General features: G+C 33.3%; 4 protein-coding genes across 4 annotated transcripts; 2 read left to right on the forward strand and 2 right to left on the reverse strand.

The window, feature by feature from the left end:
- The first annotated feature begins 3,789 nt into the window (after positions 1-3,789).
- SdhD (succinate dehydrogenase, subunit D) lies at positions 3,790-5,080 on the forward strand. Its single transcript, XM_066725077.1, has 5 exons — positions 3,790-3,878; positions 3,955-4,011; positions 4,245-4,387; positions 4,469-4,674; positions 4,771-5,080. The coding sequence occupies exons 2-5, from the start codon at positions 3,957-3,959 to the stop codon at positions 4,964-4,966; spliced, it is 600 nt and encodes a 199-aa protein (XP_066581174.1). The 5' UTR covers positions 3,790-3,878; positions 3,955-3,956; the 3' UTR covers positions 4,967-5,080.
- A 4-nt stretch (positions 5,081-5,084) lies between these two features.
- Pcd (pterin-4a-carbinolamine dehydratase) lies at positions 5,085-6,716 on the reverse strand. Its single transcript, XM_066725078.1, has 3 exons — positions 6,356-6,716; positions 5,619-5,738; positions 5,085-5,524 (listed from the first exon to the last, which is right to left on the reverse strand). Exons 1-3 carry the CDS (start codon positions 6,476-6,478, stop codon positions 5,342-5,344), a joined length of 426 nt encoding a protein of 141 aa, XP_066581175.1. The 5' UTR covers positions 6,479-6,716; the 3' UTR covers positions 5,085-5,341.
- Positions 6,717-7,030: 314 nt separating this feature from the next.
- Polr1E (RNA polymerase I subunit E) lies at positions 7,031-8,974 on the reverse strand. Its single transcript, XM_066725076.1, has 5 exons — positions 8,557-8,974; positions 8,052-8,453; positions 7,786-7,981; positions 7,490-7,705; positions 7,031-7,410 (listed from the first exon to the last, which is right to left on the reverse strand). The coding sequence occupies exons 1-5, from the start codon at positions 8,624-8,626 to the stop codon at positions 7,158-7,160; spliced, it is 1,137 nt and encodes a 378-aa protein (XP_066581173.1). The 5' UTR covers positions 8,627-8,974; the 3' UTR covers positions 7,031-7,157.
- Positions 8,975-10,464: 1,490 nt separating this feature from the next.
- LOC136772758 (uncharacterized) lies at positions 10,465-18,017 on the forward strand. The gene is made up of 5 exons (XM_066725885.1): positions 10,465-10,769; positions 10,860-11,026; positions 11,190-11,246; positions 11,325-11,548; positions 17,874-18,017. The coding sequence occupies exons 1-5, from the start codon at positions 10,465-10,467 to the stop codon at positions 18,015-18,017; spliced, it is 897 nt and encodes a 298-aa protein (XP_066581982.1).
- Positions 18,018-19,174: the final 1,157 nt, after the last annotated feature.

The following is a 19,174-nucleotide window of genomic DNA, read 5'->3' on the forward strand; positions in this document are numbered from 1 at the left end:
TTTATATTGTATTTGAACTGTTCCTTAGTATTTATGTACTAATAATTCAATTATAAAACAGGATTTTGTTTATTTCATATTTAAAATGTTTTATGTACAGTTTGTACAGTAGATTCGTCTAGCTTGGTCTATCGCCATCGGCTATAGCCGGCCGGAGGAGCGCTCGAAGTATACATATGTATATCGTGGTGTGGTGGTGACTGGTGGGTGTCGTGTTGGTCGTGTGTGTCTGCGTCCCGCAGTGTCCCACTCCCCACTCTCCTCAGGGTCCCAAGCAAGGTTGCCAAGTCCGCCATCTTGAATAGTACTACGCTCTATAGTAAGTGAATTTTGATATAAGGAATGCAGACTGCACAAAGTATACTGCCAGCGGAAATACGCCAGTAGCCATCTTAAATGCAGAACGTAATATATCAAAAATTATATATATTATATTCACAGCCTGTCACCGTGAACGGCGTGAATGAAGACAAATGTTTATTATACGGAAAAATAAAGTGTAATAAAGAAATAAGGAGTAGTGACAGCTTTGATCTATCTGACAGCTGATGTACTTATGGTATAAGTGAATAAATAAAATAAAAATGCTTTTCCTAAATTGATTTTTAATTTTGATAAAATGGTCAAATGTAGCCATTAATTAATTAGATTTGGTAATAAATACAAAAAATGCGTTTTATTATAACAAATGAGTTGAGGTAAAATAAACTCAATGTTTTTATATTAATTTGTTAACAAATGCATTTTTCATTTATTATTGAGTCCAATAAGTTAATGGTTATTAAAAAAAATTCTTTGTAATGAAAAAAAAAATGAAAAAATTTTAAACTTCACCAAGACTCGTACCCGAGCCCACCGAATAAGAAACGGCAACCTTACCGCCTGCGCTACAGGGCTCACATGATTTACCAAGAGCAAAACAGCCTTTTTAAAGAGTGACTACAATTCTTTTATTAATTCGTCATAAATGATCAAGAATTAGCTGTAATAATAAATACATTTATCTACATAGCATTATTGCACTAAATTTATTGTTTTTAATTTGAAGCATACATTTTGCATGAAGATATGATAATTTAAGGGTAACCATTCAGTACTCTATATACAAAACTATTCATATGCTCAACTATCATAAATTAATTAAGTAATATTATAATATTTGTTATATGTAGTCGAATAACTATGATAAACGAGCATATGAATAGTTTTGTATTTAGAGTATTGCATGAACACCCTTAAAGTATCGTATCTTCATGTAAAATATATGCTTCAAATTAAAAACATAATAAATTTAGTGCAATAATTCTGTGGAGATAAATGTATTTATTATTGCAGCTAATTCTTTATCGTTTATGACGAGTTAGTGAAAGAATTGTAGTCAGTCTTTAAAAGGCTGTTTTGCTCTTGTTACATCAAGTGAGCGCTGTAGCGCAGGCGGTAAGGTTGCCGTTTGTCATGCGGTGGGCTCGTGTTCGAGTCTTGGTGAAGTTTAAAATTTTTTCATTTTTTTTTCATTACAAGGAATTTTTTTTTTAATAACCATTAATTTATTGGACTCAATAATAAATAAAAAAATGCATTTGTTAACAGATTAATATAAAAACATTGAGTTTATTTTACCTCAACTCATTTGTTATAATAAAACGCATTTTCTGTATTTATTACCAAATCTAATTAATTAATGGCTACATTTGACTATTTTATCAAAATTAAAAATCAATTTAGGAAAAGCATTTTTATTTGCTTTGAGTTATTAGGTAAACGCAGCACCACTTCACACGGATGACACGTAAAAATGTCACGGTTAGCGGTAGTCGCTCTTCTTCTAAAGCCAATGTTACCTGAAGTCCAAATCACACCTATGCTCTCCAGGCATAGTTGTGTTTGTACCGCTTCCCTTTAAATTTTCTATACTGCTGCTGGCTAGCGCTTATCTTCATTTTTGTTGCTAAAAGCTTGATTCTGGCATCACTGCCGTGTGGAACTATTAGTTTGCTAATAAAAGCAGAGGCTTAATTTTAAGAGATTGCAACATATAGTAATTAATATAGATACAATTGTAAAAAGAAAACAAAAATTTTATTTTACATATATTAACTTTAAATAAAATCTCACAAAGTACTGTAAAATATCTTACATGTTATATTATATATCTAATCTGTCAGCTTCTTTATTTTAATATTCATCTCAATTATCACAGTTTGATCCTCAGCGATGACACAGAAACAACATTATGGTGAATCTATTCTTTTTGTTTTAATGTTCAATCCACATATCTCCATTCTCAGCATTGACATAGTAAACACTTCACTATAATTTAATCTGAAACAAAATCCCAAAAAGTACTATATAAAATCTTACATTTTAAATTATAAATGTAATCAGCCAGCTTCTTTATTTGTATCGTATTTACCCAATGTGTTGACTTGTTTATTTTAATATTCATCTCAATTAACACAGTTTGATCCTCAGCGATGACACAGTAACCATAATATGGTGAATCTATTCCTTTCATTTTAATGTTCAATCCACATAGCTCCATCCTCAGTAGTGACATAGTAAACACATTACTATAATTTAATCTGAAATAAAATCCCAGAAAGTACTATAAAATATCTTACATTTTATATTATATATCTAATTTGTCAGCTTCTTTATTTATTATTGTATTTACTCAGTTTTTTCACTCGTTCATTTTATTATCCGTCTCAATTAACATAGTTTGAATCTCAACGATGACACAATAACCACATTATGTTTAGTCTATTCCTTTATTTTAATTTTGAAAATCCGCATAGCTCCATCCTCAGCACAGTGACATTGTAAACACATTACTATAATTTAATCTGAAATAAAATCCCACAAAGTACCACAAAATATTTATATCTTACATTTTATATTATAAAATTTATTGTTATACTTATCTAAAATGTTAAGTCCTTTATATACTTTTAAAAATTATTTTTATGTACATTTTACAAATTTCTTCACTTTATTTATTCACTTATACCATCAGTATATCAGCTGTCAAGTAAGATTAAAACTGTCACTTACTCATTATTTCTTTATATTACTTTATAACTTGTGGCATGTACTACGATACAATAATACTAACATTTGTCTTGGCTCACGGACCATGCATTATGTATTTTGACATATTGTCTATATTGCAGCCCCTCTACAGTCTCTACTCTCTGACGTATTTCCGCCGACCAGTAGTATCAGCAGCGACTATAGCGTAGTACCCAAAATAGTACTACGCTATAGGATATGTCGCTTTTGGGTACTACGGTAGTACCGAAAGTACTACACTTGGCAACCTTGGTCCCAAGCTCCCAACTCCCAAGTATGTAGGTATTGGGATCTGACACGTGGGCGGAGTCAATATATATAGATATATAGAAAATTCAATATGGCGCAGAAGTGCCTAAGTGTCTAAATGTCTATTGAAATTACAGGAGGGTTATAATGATTTCGATGGAGAATATCTGTACAAACTTTTCTCCCAAATTCAAAAGTTTTAAGGTTTTCAATAATAAATTGCAATTTATTGAAAAATATCCATAAGAATCAATGTAAAACCCGGGCTTCCTCTGCTTTCATTTTTTACCGCTTGGAGCGCTTCAACTATGTCAGATCCCAATACTCCCAAGTTGGCTAGTTACATATATGTATATACATACATATGTACACCGTCTTAAGTGAAGTTAGCTGAAATATAAAGGCAAAAAAATTGTACTATGCAGTAGTATACATTCATACATATGTTACTATATGTTATTATTATCAATTGTCTGTAGAGTATTTAATAGCAGTTTACTTCAAACCGATCTGAATATTGGGTAATATTTACTTTTACAACAATCGTCTGCTATAGAGTAAGATTTATTAGTTGCTATATAAAATTTAAGAAATTACTCAGCGACAACAGTATTATTTTACCCATAATTACAGCGATGATGCTGAAAAGTTTATCAAACGGGTACATTCTTCGTTATGCCAAGCACCTTCGTAAGTAATAAATATATAATACATTTTTATTTATTTTAATTAATTGAAAATTGGTACATCCGGCTAAATTTATACTTGAATGAATATATATAATTCTAAGGTTTTATATAAACAAAATTGAACTATCATTTACCGTTTTCTTATAATTTGATGTTTTGCTAAATATTTTAAAAGACTTTAAATAGACTCTAATATAAAAATGAAGAAACAATTGAACATCTTTTTTCTTTCAGAAATATCTGGTGCTAGTGGTAGATTTTTGTCCAATCATCCAAATTTCATAAATTTTATTAATCCAAGCTCCAATGTTTCAAATATTACACGTTGCATAATATCCAAACCAGCTAGTATAGGAGACAGCAGATTTTTAGCAAAGGTAATATGTATAATAATTTTGTTTTTGGATTATTATAATTATCTAGAAAAAGTTTTACAATAATTTTTTTGTTACTAATAGCAACAGGAACCATTAATTTTGGGTATAAATCATTTAAGAAACTCAAGTAGTCATGCTGCAAATCAAAATGAAAGTCATGTTCGATTATGGCTATTAGAAAAACTTATTTCAGTCCCACTTCCTCTATTACTACCAGCTGCACTCATCACTGGAAATTTTGTTTTAGAAACACTATTATCAACTATTGTTGTTATGCATGCTCACTGGTAAGTTTATTTTCATTATTTTCTTATCTCTAGTTTTTAGTTAACAATCACAATTTATACTTATACTGTTAAAATTAAATTTTTTTTTATAAAAAGGGGACTGGAAGCTGTTGTTTTGGATTATGCAAGACCAATTGTGGTTGGCAATATAATACCTAAAGTAGCAATGGGTTTATTATACCTATTATCAGCCACTACTCTTGCTGGACTAGGATTACTTATTTTTAATGGTCCTGGTATCTCAAAAACAGTGAAGCGTGCATGGAAAATTGGAAAAAAGCAGCAGCAATAATTGAGCTTAGTGTTTTGTCAGTTTGGTCTTTAAGTAACTGTACAATAAGTAGGAATTTTCTGTTAATTACAATATAAATCAAAAGATAATAAATTATTTATTACGTATACTATATATTATCCTCCTAACCTATTAGTTATTTACATCAATAAATCTTAAGTTTGTCTTATCATAAAGAAAGAATATTCATAAAAATTATGTAAAGTTTGTAACAGTACAGAAAAAATTTTATTGCATTCAAAAATACTTTGATTATAAATCAGTAAAATTGAGATAATTACTCTCTTTAAATATATAAGTATAATAATAATATGTATTTATATATTTTATATGCAGGTTTTGGATGTATAATTAAACAAATGGAATTGGTCAGTTTTACTTGTCAAAAGTAGCGGCTGCTTTATCAATAAATGTTGCTAGCTTTATATCTCTTTGAGATAAACCATTAACATCATGCGATGACAACGTAATATTAACTTTATTGTAAACATTAAACCATTCTGGATGATGGTCCATTTTTTCTGCCTGTAGAGCTACTCTTGTCATAAAACCAAAAGCCTAAAAAATATATTATTATAATTCACAGATACAAATGGAACAATTAGATTATCCGGAATACTTCAAATTATATATAAATTAATAAATGAATTACTTCATTGAAGTTGGTAAACTGAAAGCTCTTTTCAATTGCATCTCTGTTAGACTGAACACTCCAGCCTTTCGATATCAATGGATTCAAACTCTTCTCTCTGTCTTCTTGGGTAAGTTTGGTCTAAAAACAAAAACACTTATCAGTTCTCGTTCATTCGCATATATATATATATACATATATAAAATGTTTTACTTAATTCGCCCAATAGCATGGATATAAAAATTAATCTATCTTTTTAACTATAAAAGATGTAAATTTGTTGCATATTATACCTTTTTACATTTGATTAGAAAGTACTTTCAGAAGGGTTCCGTGAATAAAATTGATATTTAGTATATATAATAAGACAAGTTTTCTCATATATATATATATATATATATATCTATACTTAGGGGTTTTAAATGCCTCACCTTGTATAAAGGCTGAGAGAAATCAATATTTCGACATTTAATAAAAACACATTACAAAAAATTAATTTACACAGATCTGGTAAATTTAGAACAAATAATGCATTAATATCATTAAGTAGCAAATAATAAATAAAAATTTTATCTTTACACTTGTTTTAAACTAAAAACCAATAATGAAACATTCAATCAAAGCACCACCTGTTATAAAATTTAACTTAAATAATTTTATGTAATTAATGAATGGACTTATTTTGGCAGTAAAAAAACTATAACTTTTTTGTATGTGTTCAGGAGGAGAGGATTAAAGTTTTTTTAAAAACTACAAACCATTGTTTTTTTTTTCGTGTTAGAAGCGACTGCGTGTGATCTTGTTACTTGTCGGGCGTCAACTAAAATATTTTTCATCAATACCTTTCCCCTTTCAGATTGCTTCATCAAACTAGTTATCATAATGGTTATCCTTCTCTTTTTATGAAAAATTCAAGTAAACAAGGTCACAGTGTCTTTATTACTCCACTTTCTAAGTGTTAAAACATACCGACTTTAGAATAATATTAAATTTATGAAAATATATTCTTTATTGCTGTTTTTCTTTAAGAAAAGAATATTGAAACTTATCTATGAATGAATTTTTGTTTACGTTAACATAATTTAGTTCGTAGCTATCAATTTATTTCACGCTAAAAGAAATAAATTAAAATATTTTTGAAAAATAATTATTTCCAGGTTATATGATGTGATTGTGATCAAATCCTTTAGATGGAGTAATGGTTACTGTTAGGGTACTCTATGTTAGGGTGTTTGAAATACAACAGTGTTCAGTGAGTATATGTATCATATGTATAGAAAAATTTACTTATTTAGTAATAATAAATTTCCTCAGGATACAAATAAAAAGTGTCTCCAAAAAGATCTTATGAACAAAATTTATATTTGTTCAAAAGCTAATAAAACAAATATTTTTAAATGCCAATACTTTAGGTTGAATTAAAAGCCTTGATGTACAAATGAATATATATATTATACAAGTCCTTAATTTTATTTACATCTTTAAAGTGGAAAAAATAATAAGGTTTAATCAAATATCTTTGTTGTGGGTCTTGTTAATAAAAAAATATAACCATATACATTATAATTTCTTCTTCCCTCTTCTAGCCATAGATAAAGGCTGTGGTAATGGTAACTTTAAAGAAACAATTTTTTTATCATCTTTGTTTGGCATGGCTAAAATAACTCTTGCTAATTCTGTCAATTTCTTCATACTAATTCGTCCACCTAGTGTTGATGCAAAAGATTCTAAATTTAATGAAAATTTGCAAATGATTAATGCTAACACCATACAATGTATAATGCCTTTATCTTTCATACTATTTGGTCGTGTTCTAAAAATAATTTAATAATTAATATTGTTATTATAGACTACAATTAATAATAATTTTGTAATTCCTGTTCTTATCCTACCTTCCACTTATACTCATTATACTATAGCTATCAATTATGTGGGTATTAATTTCTGTTGATTCTGGGCATACTTCAACATAGCGCTTCTTTGCGTCCTTTATCAAAACATTTAACCAATTCACTGTATAATCTATATATAGTAACATTGCAGTTTTTCTTATTTTATCTGGATCTGATTTCAGAAATTTTATTGTCTTTATAAAAAATTGTGATCTCCTGTAAAAAAAAATATAATAAATAAAATATAAATGAAAATGTATTAAATTAAAATATATAACAAGAATAATAATACAAACCCTTTGTGATCTCCTTCGAGAGCTTGTTTTGCAGCATCATATAAAGTATTTAATTTTTCTTCTGGAACAATCTCATTAGGATTATAGACTTCAGTTAATTCTTGTGCATCTCTATTACAAGTTGGTAAAGTTGTATTTGTTATATATTCATCAACTGGTAGTGAAATTGACAAATCTACCCTTTTAACATCAATATCTGAAAAAAAAATTGTAATTTACCTTAAATAATGTTTTACTAGATGCAATTGAAATCTTGACTGTCATACTCTCAACTGTTTTTTCTAACTGCTCTTTAATGGAATTAACATTCACTTTCATTTTCTCATATTGTTCTGTTTTTCTTTTGGCTTTTTTTGAACCAAATTGTTTATTTAACATTGCCAATTTATCACTATCTACATCAGATTCAACATTCGATTGGAATTTATGGAGCACTGGGCTTACTTGCCACCGTTCTGCTTTCAACAATCTAACCTTCCCAGTTCTTTTGTTATGAACTACAAGCATAGTTTGCATTAGTTCATTACTTTCAATAGGTTTATATCCCTGATAAACTATTTGTCCATTAGACAAAGCTAGTAATTGTTCTTTCTTCTGCTCATCATAGAAAAGATCACATTCCATTTTCTCTGCTTCTTCATCTTTAAGTTGCCCATTTTGAAAATTAACTAAAACAGGGTAAAATTCAGTTATTTATATATAGGTATATAATGTAATTATAAGATGTTCCACTTTAATAACAAAATTAAATAGGATGCATGGGTTTATTACCAATAATAGGTTGTATCTTATCGGGCTCTATAATAACATCTTCAATAATAGCTTTAATTAGGGTTGCCATCTGTTCTCTTTTCCCCGGATACTGACCTCTTTTATTAACCTTAAGGGAACGTCCGGGGGGATTTTTAAATTTATCCTGAATTTTCAAATCGTTCGAAAAAGTTATTTTTTTCTAATTCGTTATTATCCGTTAAACTTAAAGACTGATCAATAAATATTATTGGAAATCGGAGATGTGTCGTGGTGAGCGATCCAGGACTGGCTTCAGTCGCTTCAGTGAGTTCAGGCTTGAATCTCGGGTTGGGTTAGGCCGCGGGGCCGTCACTGCCGCCGAGTTTCGCTCTGGCGCGCGTTGCCGCGCTCTCCAGACCTCCAGTGCTCTCCAGCTGCGTTCATTTAGCTGCGAGTAAAGACGAAATCAGACGATGCTTTTTCTCGTGCTGGATTGCTTGCTGAATTTAGAATGATGACTGCTGATTGAATATTGGATATTTGCATTATTATATCCAATCAGCAAACAATATTTCAATTCAGCAAGCAATCCAGCACGAGAAAAAGCATCGCCTGATTTCGGCTTAAGGGTGAGGTTCACCAATATTGGGGCTAGCCGGGCTAAACTCATACATACAGCTCATGTAACGGAAACTATACTATTTTAGCCCGAAAGTATAGTTTCCGTAACATGAGCTGTATGAATATAATACAGTTTTTCTCTAAGGATCGGTTCCACAAGCCTTGTTTAAACTGGATTAAGTTAATTATGCTATATTCTATGTGACATAAAATATAGCAAAATTAACTTAATCCAGTTTAAACAAGGCTTGTGGAACCGGGCCTAAGGCTGCTTTCACATGCGGTGTAAGGTGCGTAAACGTAACTTACGCTAAAACGTATTAACCAATCAAATCATTTTCGCGATAATACGCAAGCATGCTGCTGGGTGCTGGCCAGTGCTGGCGTCAGCTTAAGACCGGACTGAAGCTTCCATTTTAAGATCGTACTTCGTAAACTTCGTTGAGATTTAAATTTAAGGCTTAATTAAATTTTTAATTTTATTCCTTATTCAGAGCTAGTCAGTGAATCTTTTGATTGTACTTTATTGTTTGTGCTTTTTTCTTAATTAATAAATATATATCATTTGACACTTTATTTAAATTTGCAATGTTTTAAAAAGTGTTATTATAATCTGTGATATAAACAATGTAAACAAAAATAATTCTATTTTATCATATATTTATTCAGTGAATATATTTGTAATATACAATAAAAAGTACTAAAATTATTTTATCACTTTGTGTTAAGGAATTTTGGGTTATGTTATGACAGGTTGTAGTATGTACACACAATGACATGAAAGAGAAGTATACAATTTATTGGTTTTGTTTCTTATTGGTTTGTCTTAAAATTAAAATAGGTTGCCTACTCAATCTGAACTAAGCATTAACTAAACCAGCTTTTCGCGTGATTTCAGAACAGGGCTTAGCATTAGCTTAAGACAGAAAACGAACTTAATTAAGACAGAGTTTGAGACCGTGCTAAGCTTAAGTTCCATTTAATGGTATGTAGTACATACATACATACATAGTACAACCAATGCCAGGTATGGCTTTTTCTAATGTTTCGATGCATTTAGGAACTGCTTTAAAAAGACACCAGCGCTCTTACTATAGTTGAGTTCGGAATTAAACTCTTTTCGCTCCGATGAAGCTTTCCCCAGAATTCCCTATTAGCTCGGTCTAGTGTTTCTATGTCCAGACCGAACGAATAGAACTTCTAGGGAGATTGTCTTTTCAATTCTTCATAGCATAAAATTATTCAAATAATCTGGTCAGGCCAGGTTAAATTTGCTCTATTAAAGATTCTAATTAATGATTTGATAAAGTTTAATCATTTCTAAAAATGGAGAACTTGCCAATTTTATTTCCTGTTGTAATGTCACAAAATTTTAACGATTCATCATCATCAGATGATGAACAACGCATACCAAAAGTTGACAAGTACGCAGAGGAAACAATACCAAAAATGTATGATAATCAGTTCAAAGCACATTTCAGAATGTCAAAGACAGTATTTGAAATTTTGATAAACATGGCAGAAGAAATTATTCGAAGAAATCCAGTCTTAGTTAGTGGTTTTCCTGAAATTAATTTGAAGAAGGAATTCTTAATAACGATTTGGTACTTAGCAAATTTAGAATCATTACGGTAAAATATTTATTATTATTTTATTTATGTGCTTTCTTATTTATAAGAAAGTTAAGTATGGACTTCTTGTTTAACATTTTTGAATATTAGGTCTGTATCAGAAAGATTTGGTGTTGCTAAATCTACGTGTTGGAGTATATTATATAGGACTTGCAACATTCTTGCTAAAGTTAACCAGAGTTTTGGAATTATTAAGTGGCCTGATGAGGAACGTCAATTACAGATCAAGCAAGGCTTCTCAAGAAGAAATTTTGATGGTAAATAATATCTTTTTAAAATACATTTTTAATATATTATGTACATAAGAGTAACTGTTAATTACAAATAGCATACATATATAAATAGAACCATAGTATATACATATTTTGATTTATGAACGTTCTTTTGCAGAAAATAATTTCATTTCTGTTTTAATTTTAGGTGTAATAGGCTGTATAGATGGGAGTCACATAAGAATTAGACGACCTAAATACAATGGTAATTCTTTTGTGAACAGGAAAGGATACCATTCAATACTACTGCAAGGGATTTGTGACCATAAAATGCTTTTTATAGATATCTATGTGGGAGAAGCAGGATCTTTACACGATAACACTTTATATAAGAAATCTAACATCTATAAACAAATTACAAATGGAAAAGCTAAATTTTGTAATGATACCTATTTATTAGGAGATTTAGCTTATAAATTGTCATCAAATCTTCTCGTGGGATTTAAAGATAACGGTCACTTATCAAATAGGCAAAAGCAATTTAACAAAGCATTAAGTAAAATAAGAGTAAAAATTGAAAATACTTTTGGTCTTTTGAAATGCAGATTTCGAATTCATCCATTATTTATTTTGCATGCAGCATCGTCATTTCTTGACAGATTTGCATTTTTGTGGACTTTTTGGAAACGTATGAACATTATCTAGTAAAGTACGTTGGGGGATTTTGCTATTTAATTGTTGTTTCTCAATAATGTTAATATATTTATTTAAACAAAAATTTTTTTTCATTTTTTGTTAATTTTCCTAACGTAACTTAGTAGATAAGCTTCTGGCATTTCCAAAAACTTGTAATAACTTTACAATCCGTCAACAAATGACGACGCTGCATGCGAAATAGTTTTCGTCCTGTAATGTCGGTATACGGATTCCCGTTAAGGTGTGGTGTGCTCTTGGCACTTCTACAAGATTCCCAAAGATCAGAAAATTAATTCGAATTATTTACTAATCGGAAGGGATCTTGTAGAAGTGAGCCCCCCCACCACGACAAGGTGGCACACCGTCGGGGAGGGAGGCGGCGCCGCCTCACCTGAAACAAAAAGAAAACAAAAATATACTTGAAAAAACGAGTATTAAACCCGAAATGTGGAAGGATTTTCAAAGAAAATATTTCCACATTTCAGATTCTAATTAGGAATTTCAAAGACAGACAAAGATATAAATTAATAAAGCATGCTACAAAAAGTGAATGAATAGAGAAACTAACTAAATTGTTACTTCTTTCTAGCTGTTAATTGAAAAGCTTCGTCCTCTCGAGCGTGAATGTTAATTCACACAAAGGTCAACCAGATCATGACTGATACTCTCCTCAGTGACTAATTACCCTTACATTCTTTGTCCCTTGGTGTGGATCCGAGTTGTCACACGAAGAACTACTACGTCGAGGAAACGATTTACACATCAATAAAGATGGACCCCTATTAGGTGAACTTAATGAGCCAACATCGAGAGTCCACAAGGACAAAGTAAGTAAGGGTTGATAGTCACTGAAGGAAGATCAGCCCGAGCCAGTTGACACTCGAGAGTCCACTTCTCAATAAACACCTGTACTTGAATTAACAATGAATGAAAATAATAAGATTAAATTTATCTATCCTTGAAATTATTTAAATAAATGTGGACTTAAGTAAACGGACTGGTAATTAAGCCCTACTCGTTGACAGCCTTGTCCTACAAGAGTCCTTCCTAAAATATAAAATAAATTAAACAAGTATGAGAAATAAAAAAATAAATTATTTGCCAGTACGTCCTCTCCCGATGATGTCCCGATTCCAAGTGAGGGTTTGACTTGGTCCAACCCAGGATGGCAATGGCGCATGATTAGTGTTGGATTTATGTCGATATTGGGAAAATGCGGTCACTATCCATGGCTATCTCCCGCTCCAACTGAAACAGAAAGAAAACAAAAATAAAATTGAAAAAACGAGTATTCAACCCGAAATGTGGAAGGATTTTCAAGGAAAATATTTCCACATTTCAGATTCTAATTGGGAATTTCAAGGACAGACAAAGATATAAATTAATGAAGCATGCTACAAAAAGTGAATGAACAGAGAAGCTAACGAAATTGTTACTTCTTTCCAGCGGTTAGTTGAGAAGCTTCGTCCTCTCGAGCGTGAATGTTAATTCACACAAAGGTCAACCAGATCATGACTGATACTCTCCTCAGTGACTAATTACCCTTACATTCTTTGTCCCTTGGTGTGGATCCGAGTTGTCACACGAAGAACTACTACGTCGAGGAAACGATTTACACATCAATAAAGATGGACCCCTATTAGGTGAACTTAATGAGCCAACATCGAGAGTCCACAAGGACAAAGTAAGTAAGGGTTGATAGTCACTGAAGGAGGATCAGCCCGAGCCAGTTGACACTCGAGAGTCCACTTCTCAATAAACACCTGTACTTGAATTAACAATGAATGAAAATAATAAGATTAAATTTATCTATCCTTGAAATTATTTAAATAAATGTGGACTTAAGTAAACGGACTGGTAATTAAGCCCTACTCGTTGACAGCCTTGTCCTACAAGAGTCCTTCCTAAAATATAAAATAAATTAAACAAGTATGAGAAATAAAAAAATAAATTATTTGCCAGTACGTCCTCTCCCGATGATGTCCCGATTCCAAGTGAGGGTTTGACTTGGTCCAACCCAGGATGGCAATGGCGCATGATTAGTGTTGGATTTATGTCGATATTGGGAAAATGCGGTCACTATCCATGGCTATCTCCCGCTCCAACTGAAACAGAAAGAAAACAAAAATAAAATTGAAAAAACGAGTATTCAACCCGAAATGTGGAAGGATTTTCAAGGAAAATATTTCCACATTTCAGATTCTAATTGGGAATTTCAAGGACAGACAAAGATATAAATTAATGAAGCATGCTACAAAAAGTGAATGAACAGAGAAGCTAACGAAATTGTTACTTCTTTCCAGCGGTTAGTTGAGAAGCTTCCTCCTCTCGAGCGTGAATGTTAATTCACACAAAGGTCAACCAGATCATGACTGATACTCTCCTCAGTGACTAATAACCCTTACTTTCTTTGTCCCTTGGTGTGGATCCGAGTTGTCACACGAAGAACTACTACGTCGAGGAAACGATTTACACATCAATAAAGATGGACCCCTATTAGGTGAACTTAATGAGCCAACATCGAGAGTCCACAAGGACAAAGTAAGTAAGGGTTGATAGTCACTGAAGGAGGATCAGCCCGAGCCAGTTGACACTCAAGAGTCCACTTCTCAATAAACACCTGTACTTGAATTAACAATGAATGAAAGTAATAAAAGTAAATTTGCCTATCCTTGAAATTATTTAAATAAATGTGGACTTAAGTAAACGGAGAGTGTTTACTTCCTACTCCTTGGTAGCCTTATCCTATAAGCGTCCTTCCTAAAACATAAAATAAATTAAACAAGTATGAGAAATAAGAAAAGAATGTATTTGCCTGTACGTCTTCCTCCAACGATGGCTCGATTCCGAATGATGGTTTGACTCACTCCAACCCAGGGTGGCAATGGCGCATGATTGGTGTCGATTCGTTATAGGGTTTATATTGTTATTGGATACGGGGTCACTATCCATGGTCCTCTAGCGCTCGACCTGAAACAAACAAAAAAATTAGAATAAATTTGGAAAAAAATGAGAATTCAACCCGAAATGTGGAAGGATTTTCAAGGAAAATATTCCCACATTTCAGATTCTAATTAGAAATTTCAAGGACAGACAAAGATATAAATTAATAAAGCATGCTACAAAAAGTGAATGAACAGAGAAGCTAACGAAATTGTTACTTCTTTCCAGCGGTTAATTGAAAAGCTTCCTCCTCTCGAGCGTGAATGTTAATTCACACAAAGGTCAACCAGATCATGACTGATACTCTCCTCAGTGACTAATTACCCTTACTTTCTTCGTCCTTTGGTGTGGATCCGAGTTGTCACACGAAGAACTACTACGTCGAGGAAACGATTTACACATCAATAAAGATGGACCCCTATTAGGTGAACTTAATGAGCCAACGTCGAGAGTCCACAAGGACAAAGTAAGTAAGGGTTGATAGTCACTGAAGGAGGATCAGCCCGAGCCAGTTGACACTCGAGAGTCCACTTCTCAATAAACACCTGTACTTGAATTAACAACGAATGAAAATAATAAGATTAAATTTATCTATCCTTGAAATTATTTAAATAAATGTGGACTTAAGTAAACGGACTGGTAATTAAGCCCTACTCGTTGACAGCCTTGTCCTACAAGAGTCCTTCCTAAAACATAAAATAAATTAAACAAGTATGAGAAATAAAAAGATAAATTATTTGCCAGTACGTCCTCTCCCGATGATGTCCCGATTCCAAGTGAGGGTTTGACTTGGTCCAACCCAGGATGGCAATGGCGCATGATTAGTGTTGGATATATGTCGATATTGGGAAAATGCGGTCACTATCTACGGCTATCTCCCGCTCCAACTGAAACAGAAAGAAAAGAAAAATAAAATTGAAAAAACGAGTATTCAACCCGAAATGTGGAAGGATTTTCAAGGAAAATATTTCCACATTTCAGATTCTAATTGGGAATTTCAAGGACAGACAAAGATATAAATTAATGAAGCATGCTACAAAAAGTGAATGAACAGAGAAGCTAACGAAATTGTTACTTCTTTCCAGCGGTTAGTTGAGAAGCTTCCTCCTCTCGAGCGTGAATGTTAATTCACACAAAGGTCGACCAGATCACGGCTGATACTCTCCTCAGTGACTATTAACCCTTACTTTCTTTGTCCCTTGATGTGGATCCGAGTTGTCACACGAAGAACTACTACGTCGAGGAAACGATTTACACATCAATAAAGATGGACCCCTATTAGGTGAACTTAATGAGCCAACATCGAGAGTCCACAAGGACAAAGTAAGTAAGGGTTGATAGTCACTGAAGGAGGATCAGCCCGAGCCAGTTGACACTCAAGAGTCCACTTCTCAATAAACACCTGTACTTGAATTAACAATGAATGAAAGTAATAAAAGTAAATTTGCCTATCCTTGAAATTATTTAAATAAATGTGGACTTAAGTAAACGGAGAGTGTTTACTTCCTACTCCTTGGTAGCCTTATCCTATAAGCGTCCTTCCTAAAACATAAAATAAATTAAACAAGTATGAGAAATAAGAAAAGAATGTATTTGCCTGTACGTCTTCCTCCAACGACGGCTCGATTCCGAATGATGGTTTGACTCACTCCAACCCAGGGTGGCAATGGCGCATGATTGGTGTCGATTTGTTATAGGGTTTATATTGTTATTGGATACGGGGTCACTATCCATGGTCCTCTAGCGCTCGACCTGAAACAAACAAAAAAATTAGAATAAATTTGGAAAAAAATGAGAATTCCACCCGAAATGTGGAAGGATTTTCAAGGAAAATATTCCCACATTTCAGATTCTAATTAGAAATTTCAAGGACAGACAAAGATATAAATTAATAAAGCATGTTACAAAAAGTGAATGAACAGAGAAGCTAACGAAATTGTTACTTCTTTCCAGCGGTTAATTGAAAAGCTTCCTCCTCTCGAGCGTGAATGTTAATTCACACAAAGGTCAAACAGATCACGGCTGATACTCTCCTCAGTGACTAATTACCCTTACTTTCTTCGTCCTTTTGTGTGGATCCGAGTTGTCACACGAAGAACTACTACGTCGAGGAAACGATTTACACATCAATAAAGATGGACCCCTATTAGGTGAACTTAATGAGCCAACGTCGAGAGTCCACAAGGACAAAGTAAGTAAGGGTTGATAGTCGCTGAAGGAGGATCAGCCCGAGCCAGTTGACACTCGAGAGTCCACTTCTCAATAAACACCTGTACTTGAATTAACAATGAATGAAAGTAATAATAGTAAATTTGCCTATCATTGAAATTATTTAAATAAATGTGGACTTAAGTAAACGGACAGGTAATTAAGCCTTACTCGTTGACAGCCTTGCCCTATACTTGTCCCTCTTAAAACTTAAACAAATTAAGCAAGCATGAAAAGTAGAAAAATAATTAGGATATTTGTCAGTACGTCCTCCTCTGATGACGGTTTGACTCCAAATAATGGTTTATCTTTCTCCAACTGATGGAGAAAAGGGTACAGGGTTGGTATGAATCCCATATCGAATATATATCGATATTGGACAATTTTGCCACTAGGAATAGTCCTCTTCCACTCCACCTGAAAATAAGAAATGTTAATAAAATTTGAAAAAACGAGTATTTAACCTCAAATATGGAAGGTTTTTCAAACAAAATATTTCCATATTTCATTTTATAATTTGGAATTTCAAGAAGTGGCAAAAATGGTATTTAATACGAAGATTCTACCAAAAACATACGATTATAAAAAAAAGGGAAAATGGTATTTGATTCTAGTTATTAATTGAGATGCATCTTTCTCTCGAGAGAGTGAACGTTAATTCAATTAAGATGTGCCTTTATTAGTTGAACTGGACATGTGGGAAGATAGAATCTCCGTGGAAAATGAAGTTGAGGTGATTCCCTTTATTTTAAAAGGAATTAAGAAACCTGAAAATGATACCCTATCTAATACCGAAAACTATAATAACTATCTAATTCACAAAGCTAAAGAGCCTACATATAACGCCAATCTAAACCTAATGAAAAACAGAAAATACGCGCAAAATAGAAATAGACGATACGGAGGATCTCAAAACATTAAAGACCAAACAAGAAATGATTTTAACCGAAGAATGGCCAACTGTAACCTACTGATAGGTTTTTGGTCATTCTTTAGTTAATAAAAAAAATTTCCACGGTTTTACCCGTGGGACTCACTCATTCAGCGAATTCCCAGCCATAATTCATACATATTCTGCGATAATACCGAAGATGGGAATGGTGATGTTCATGGCAATGATAATGGCGTTTATGATGACGATGGAGATGAGGACGCTGACGTTATGCACTCGCGAAAAAATGATTTTTAAACGGCACTGAGCGAATTCTTTTTAAGGTACACTTCTCGCGACAACCGCACTACGCGACGAGCACTTCACGACTGACACTACGAGACTCGGATTATTCAAAAGGCACTACGCGACGCGATTTCTTTTTAACGTACACTACCGGGACAACCGCACTACACGACGAGCAATTCACGACTGTCACTACAAATTCTAATTTTTAAATCAGCAGTGCGCTACGCGATTTCTTTTTAACGTACACTACGCAGGAGAACCGCACTACGCGACGAGCACTTCACAACTGACACTACAGACTTCTTAAATCAGCAGTGCTCTACGCGATTTCTTTTTAACGAACACTACTGGGACAACCGCACTACGCGACGAGCAGTTCACGACTGACACTACAGACTCGGATTTTTAAAGCAGCTGTGCGCTACGCGATTTCTTTCTAACGAACACTACGCGAGAGAACCGCACTACGCGACGAGCACTTCACAACTGACACTTCGAGACTCGTATTTTTAAATCAGCAGTGCGCTACGCGATTTCTTTTTAACGTACACTACCAGGACAACCGCACTACACAACGAGCAGTTCACGACTGACACTACAGACTCGGATTTTTAAAGTAGCAGTGCGCTACGCGATTTCTTTTAAACGTACACTACACGGAAGAACCGCACTACGCGACGAGCAGTTCACGACTATCACTACAGATTCTGATTTTTAAATCAGCAGTGCGCGATGCGACTTTTTTTAACGTGTACTACGCGGTACAACCGCACTCCGCGACGAACACTTATCGACTGACACTAAAAGACTCGGATTATTCAAAAGGCACTACGCGACGCGATTTCTTTTTAACGTACACTACCGGGACAACCGCACTACGCGACGAGCAGTTCACGACTGACACTACAGACTCGGATTTTTAAAGTAGCAGTGCGCTACGCGACGCGATTTCTTTTTAACGTACACTACCGGGACAACCGCAATACGCGACGAGCAGTTCACGACTGACATTACAGACTCGGATTTTTTAAGTAGCAGTGCGCTACGCGACTTCTTTTAAACGTACACTACGCGGGAGAACCGCACTACGCGACGAGCACTTCACGACTGACACAACGAGACTCGGATTATTCAAACGGTATGCGCGACGCGAATGTTATTTCAAC

Source organism: Prorops nasuta, unplaced genomic scaffold (genome assembly GCF_024137725.1).
Source record: "Prorops nasuta isolate Cenicafe-Biocafe unplaced genomic scaffold, Cenicafe_Pnas_1.2 PNAS00004, whole genome shotgun sequence".
NCBI classification, from domain to species: domain Eukaryota; kingdom Metazoa; phylum Arthropoda; class Insecta; order Hymenoptera; family Bethylidae; genus Prorops; species Prorops nasuta.

Excerpts from the sequence above, each read along its gene's own strand:
- Polr1E (XM_066725076.1), bottom strand. The coding sequence starts at position 8,626 with ATGGCAACCCTAATTAAAGCTATTATTGAAGATGTTATTATAGAGCCC. Across the intron at positions 8,454-8,556 it reads TAAGATACAACCTATTATTG|TTAATTTTCAAAATGGGCAA; the intron begins GTAATAAACCCA and ends ACCCTGTTTTAG. Across the intron at positions 7,982-8,051 it reads GTTAGAAAAAACAGTTGAGA|ATATTGATGTTAAAAGGGTA; the intron begins GTATGACAGTCA and ends TTTTTTTTTCAG.
- LOC136772758 (XM_066725885.1), top strand. The coding sequence starts at position 10,465 with ATGGAGAACTTGCCAATTTTATTTCCTGTTGTAATGTCACAAAATTTT. Across the intron at positions 11,247-11,324 it reads TAGACGACCTAAATACAATG|ATATCTATGTGGGAGAAGCA; the intron begins GTAATTCTTTTG and ends TGCTTTTTATAG. Across the intron at positions 11,549-17,873 it reads AAGCATTAAGTAAAATAAGA|CGAATTCCCAGCCATAATTC; the intron begins GTAAAAATTGAA and ends TCACTCATTCAG.
- SdhD (XM_066725077.1), top strand. The coding sequence starts at position 3,957 with ATGATGCTGAAAAGTTTATCAAACGGGTACATTCTTCGTTATGCCAAG. Across the intron at positions 4,012-4,244 it reads TCGTTATGCCAAGCACCTTC|AAATATCTGGTGCTAGTGGT; the intron begins GTAAGTAATAAA and ends TTTTTCTTTCAG. Across the intron at positions 4,388-4,468 it reads ACAGCAGATTTTTAGCAAAG|CAACAGGAACCATTAATTTT; the intron begins GTAATATGTATA and ends TGTTACTAATAG.
- Pcd (XM_066725078.1), bottom strand. The coding sequence starts at position 6,478 with ATGATAACTAGTTTGATGAAGCAATCTGAAAGGGGAAAGGTATTGATG. Across the intron at positions 5,739-6,355 it reads ACACGAAAAAAAAAACAATG|ACCAAACTTACCCAAGAAGA; the intron begins GTTTGTAGTTTT and ends TTTTGTTTTTAG. Across the intron at positions 5,525-5,618 it reads AGTTTACCAACTTCAATGAA|GCTTTTGGTTTTATGACAAG; the intron begins GTAATTCATTTA and ends TATATTTTTTAG.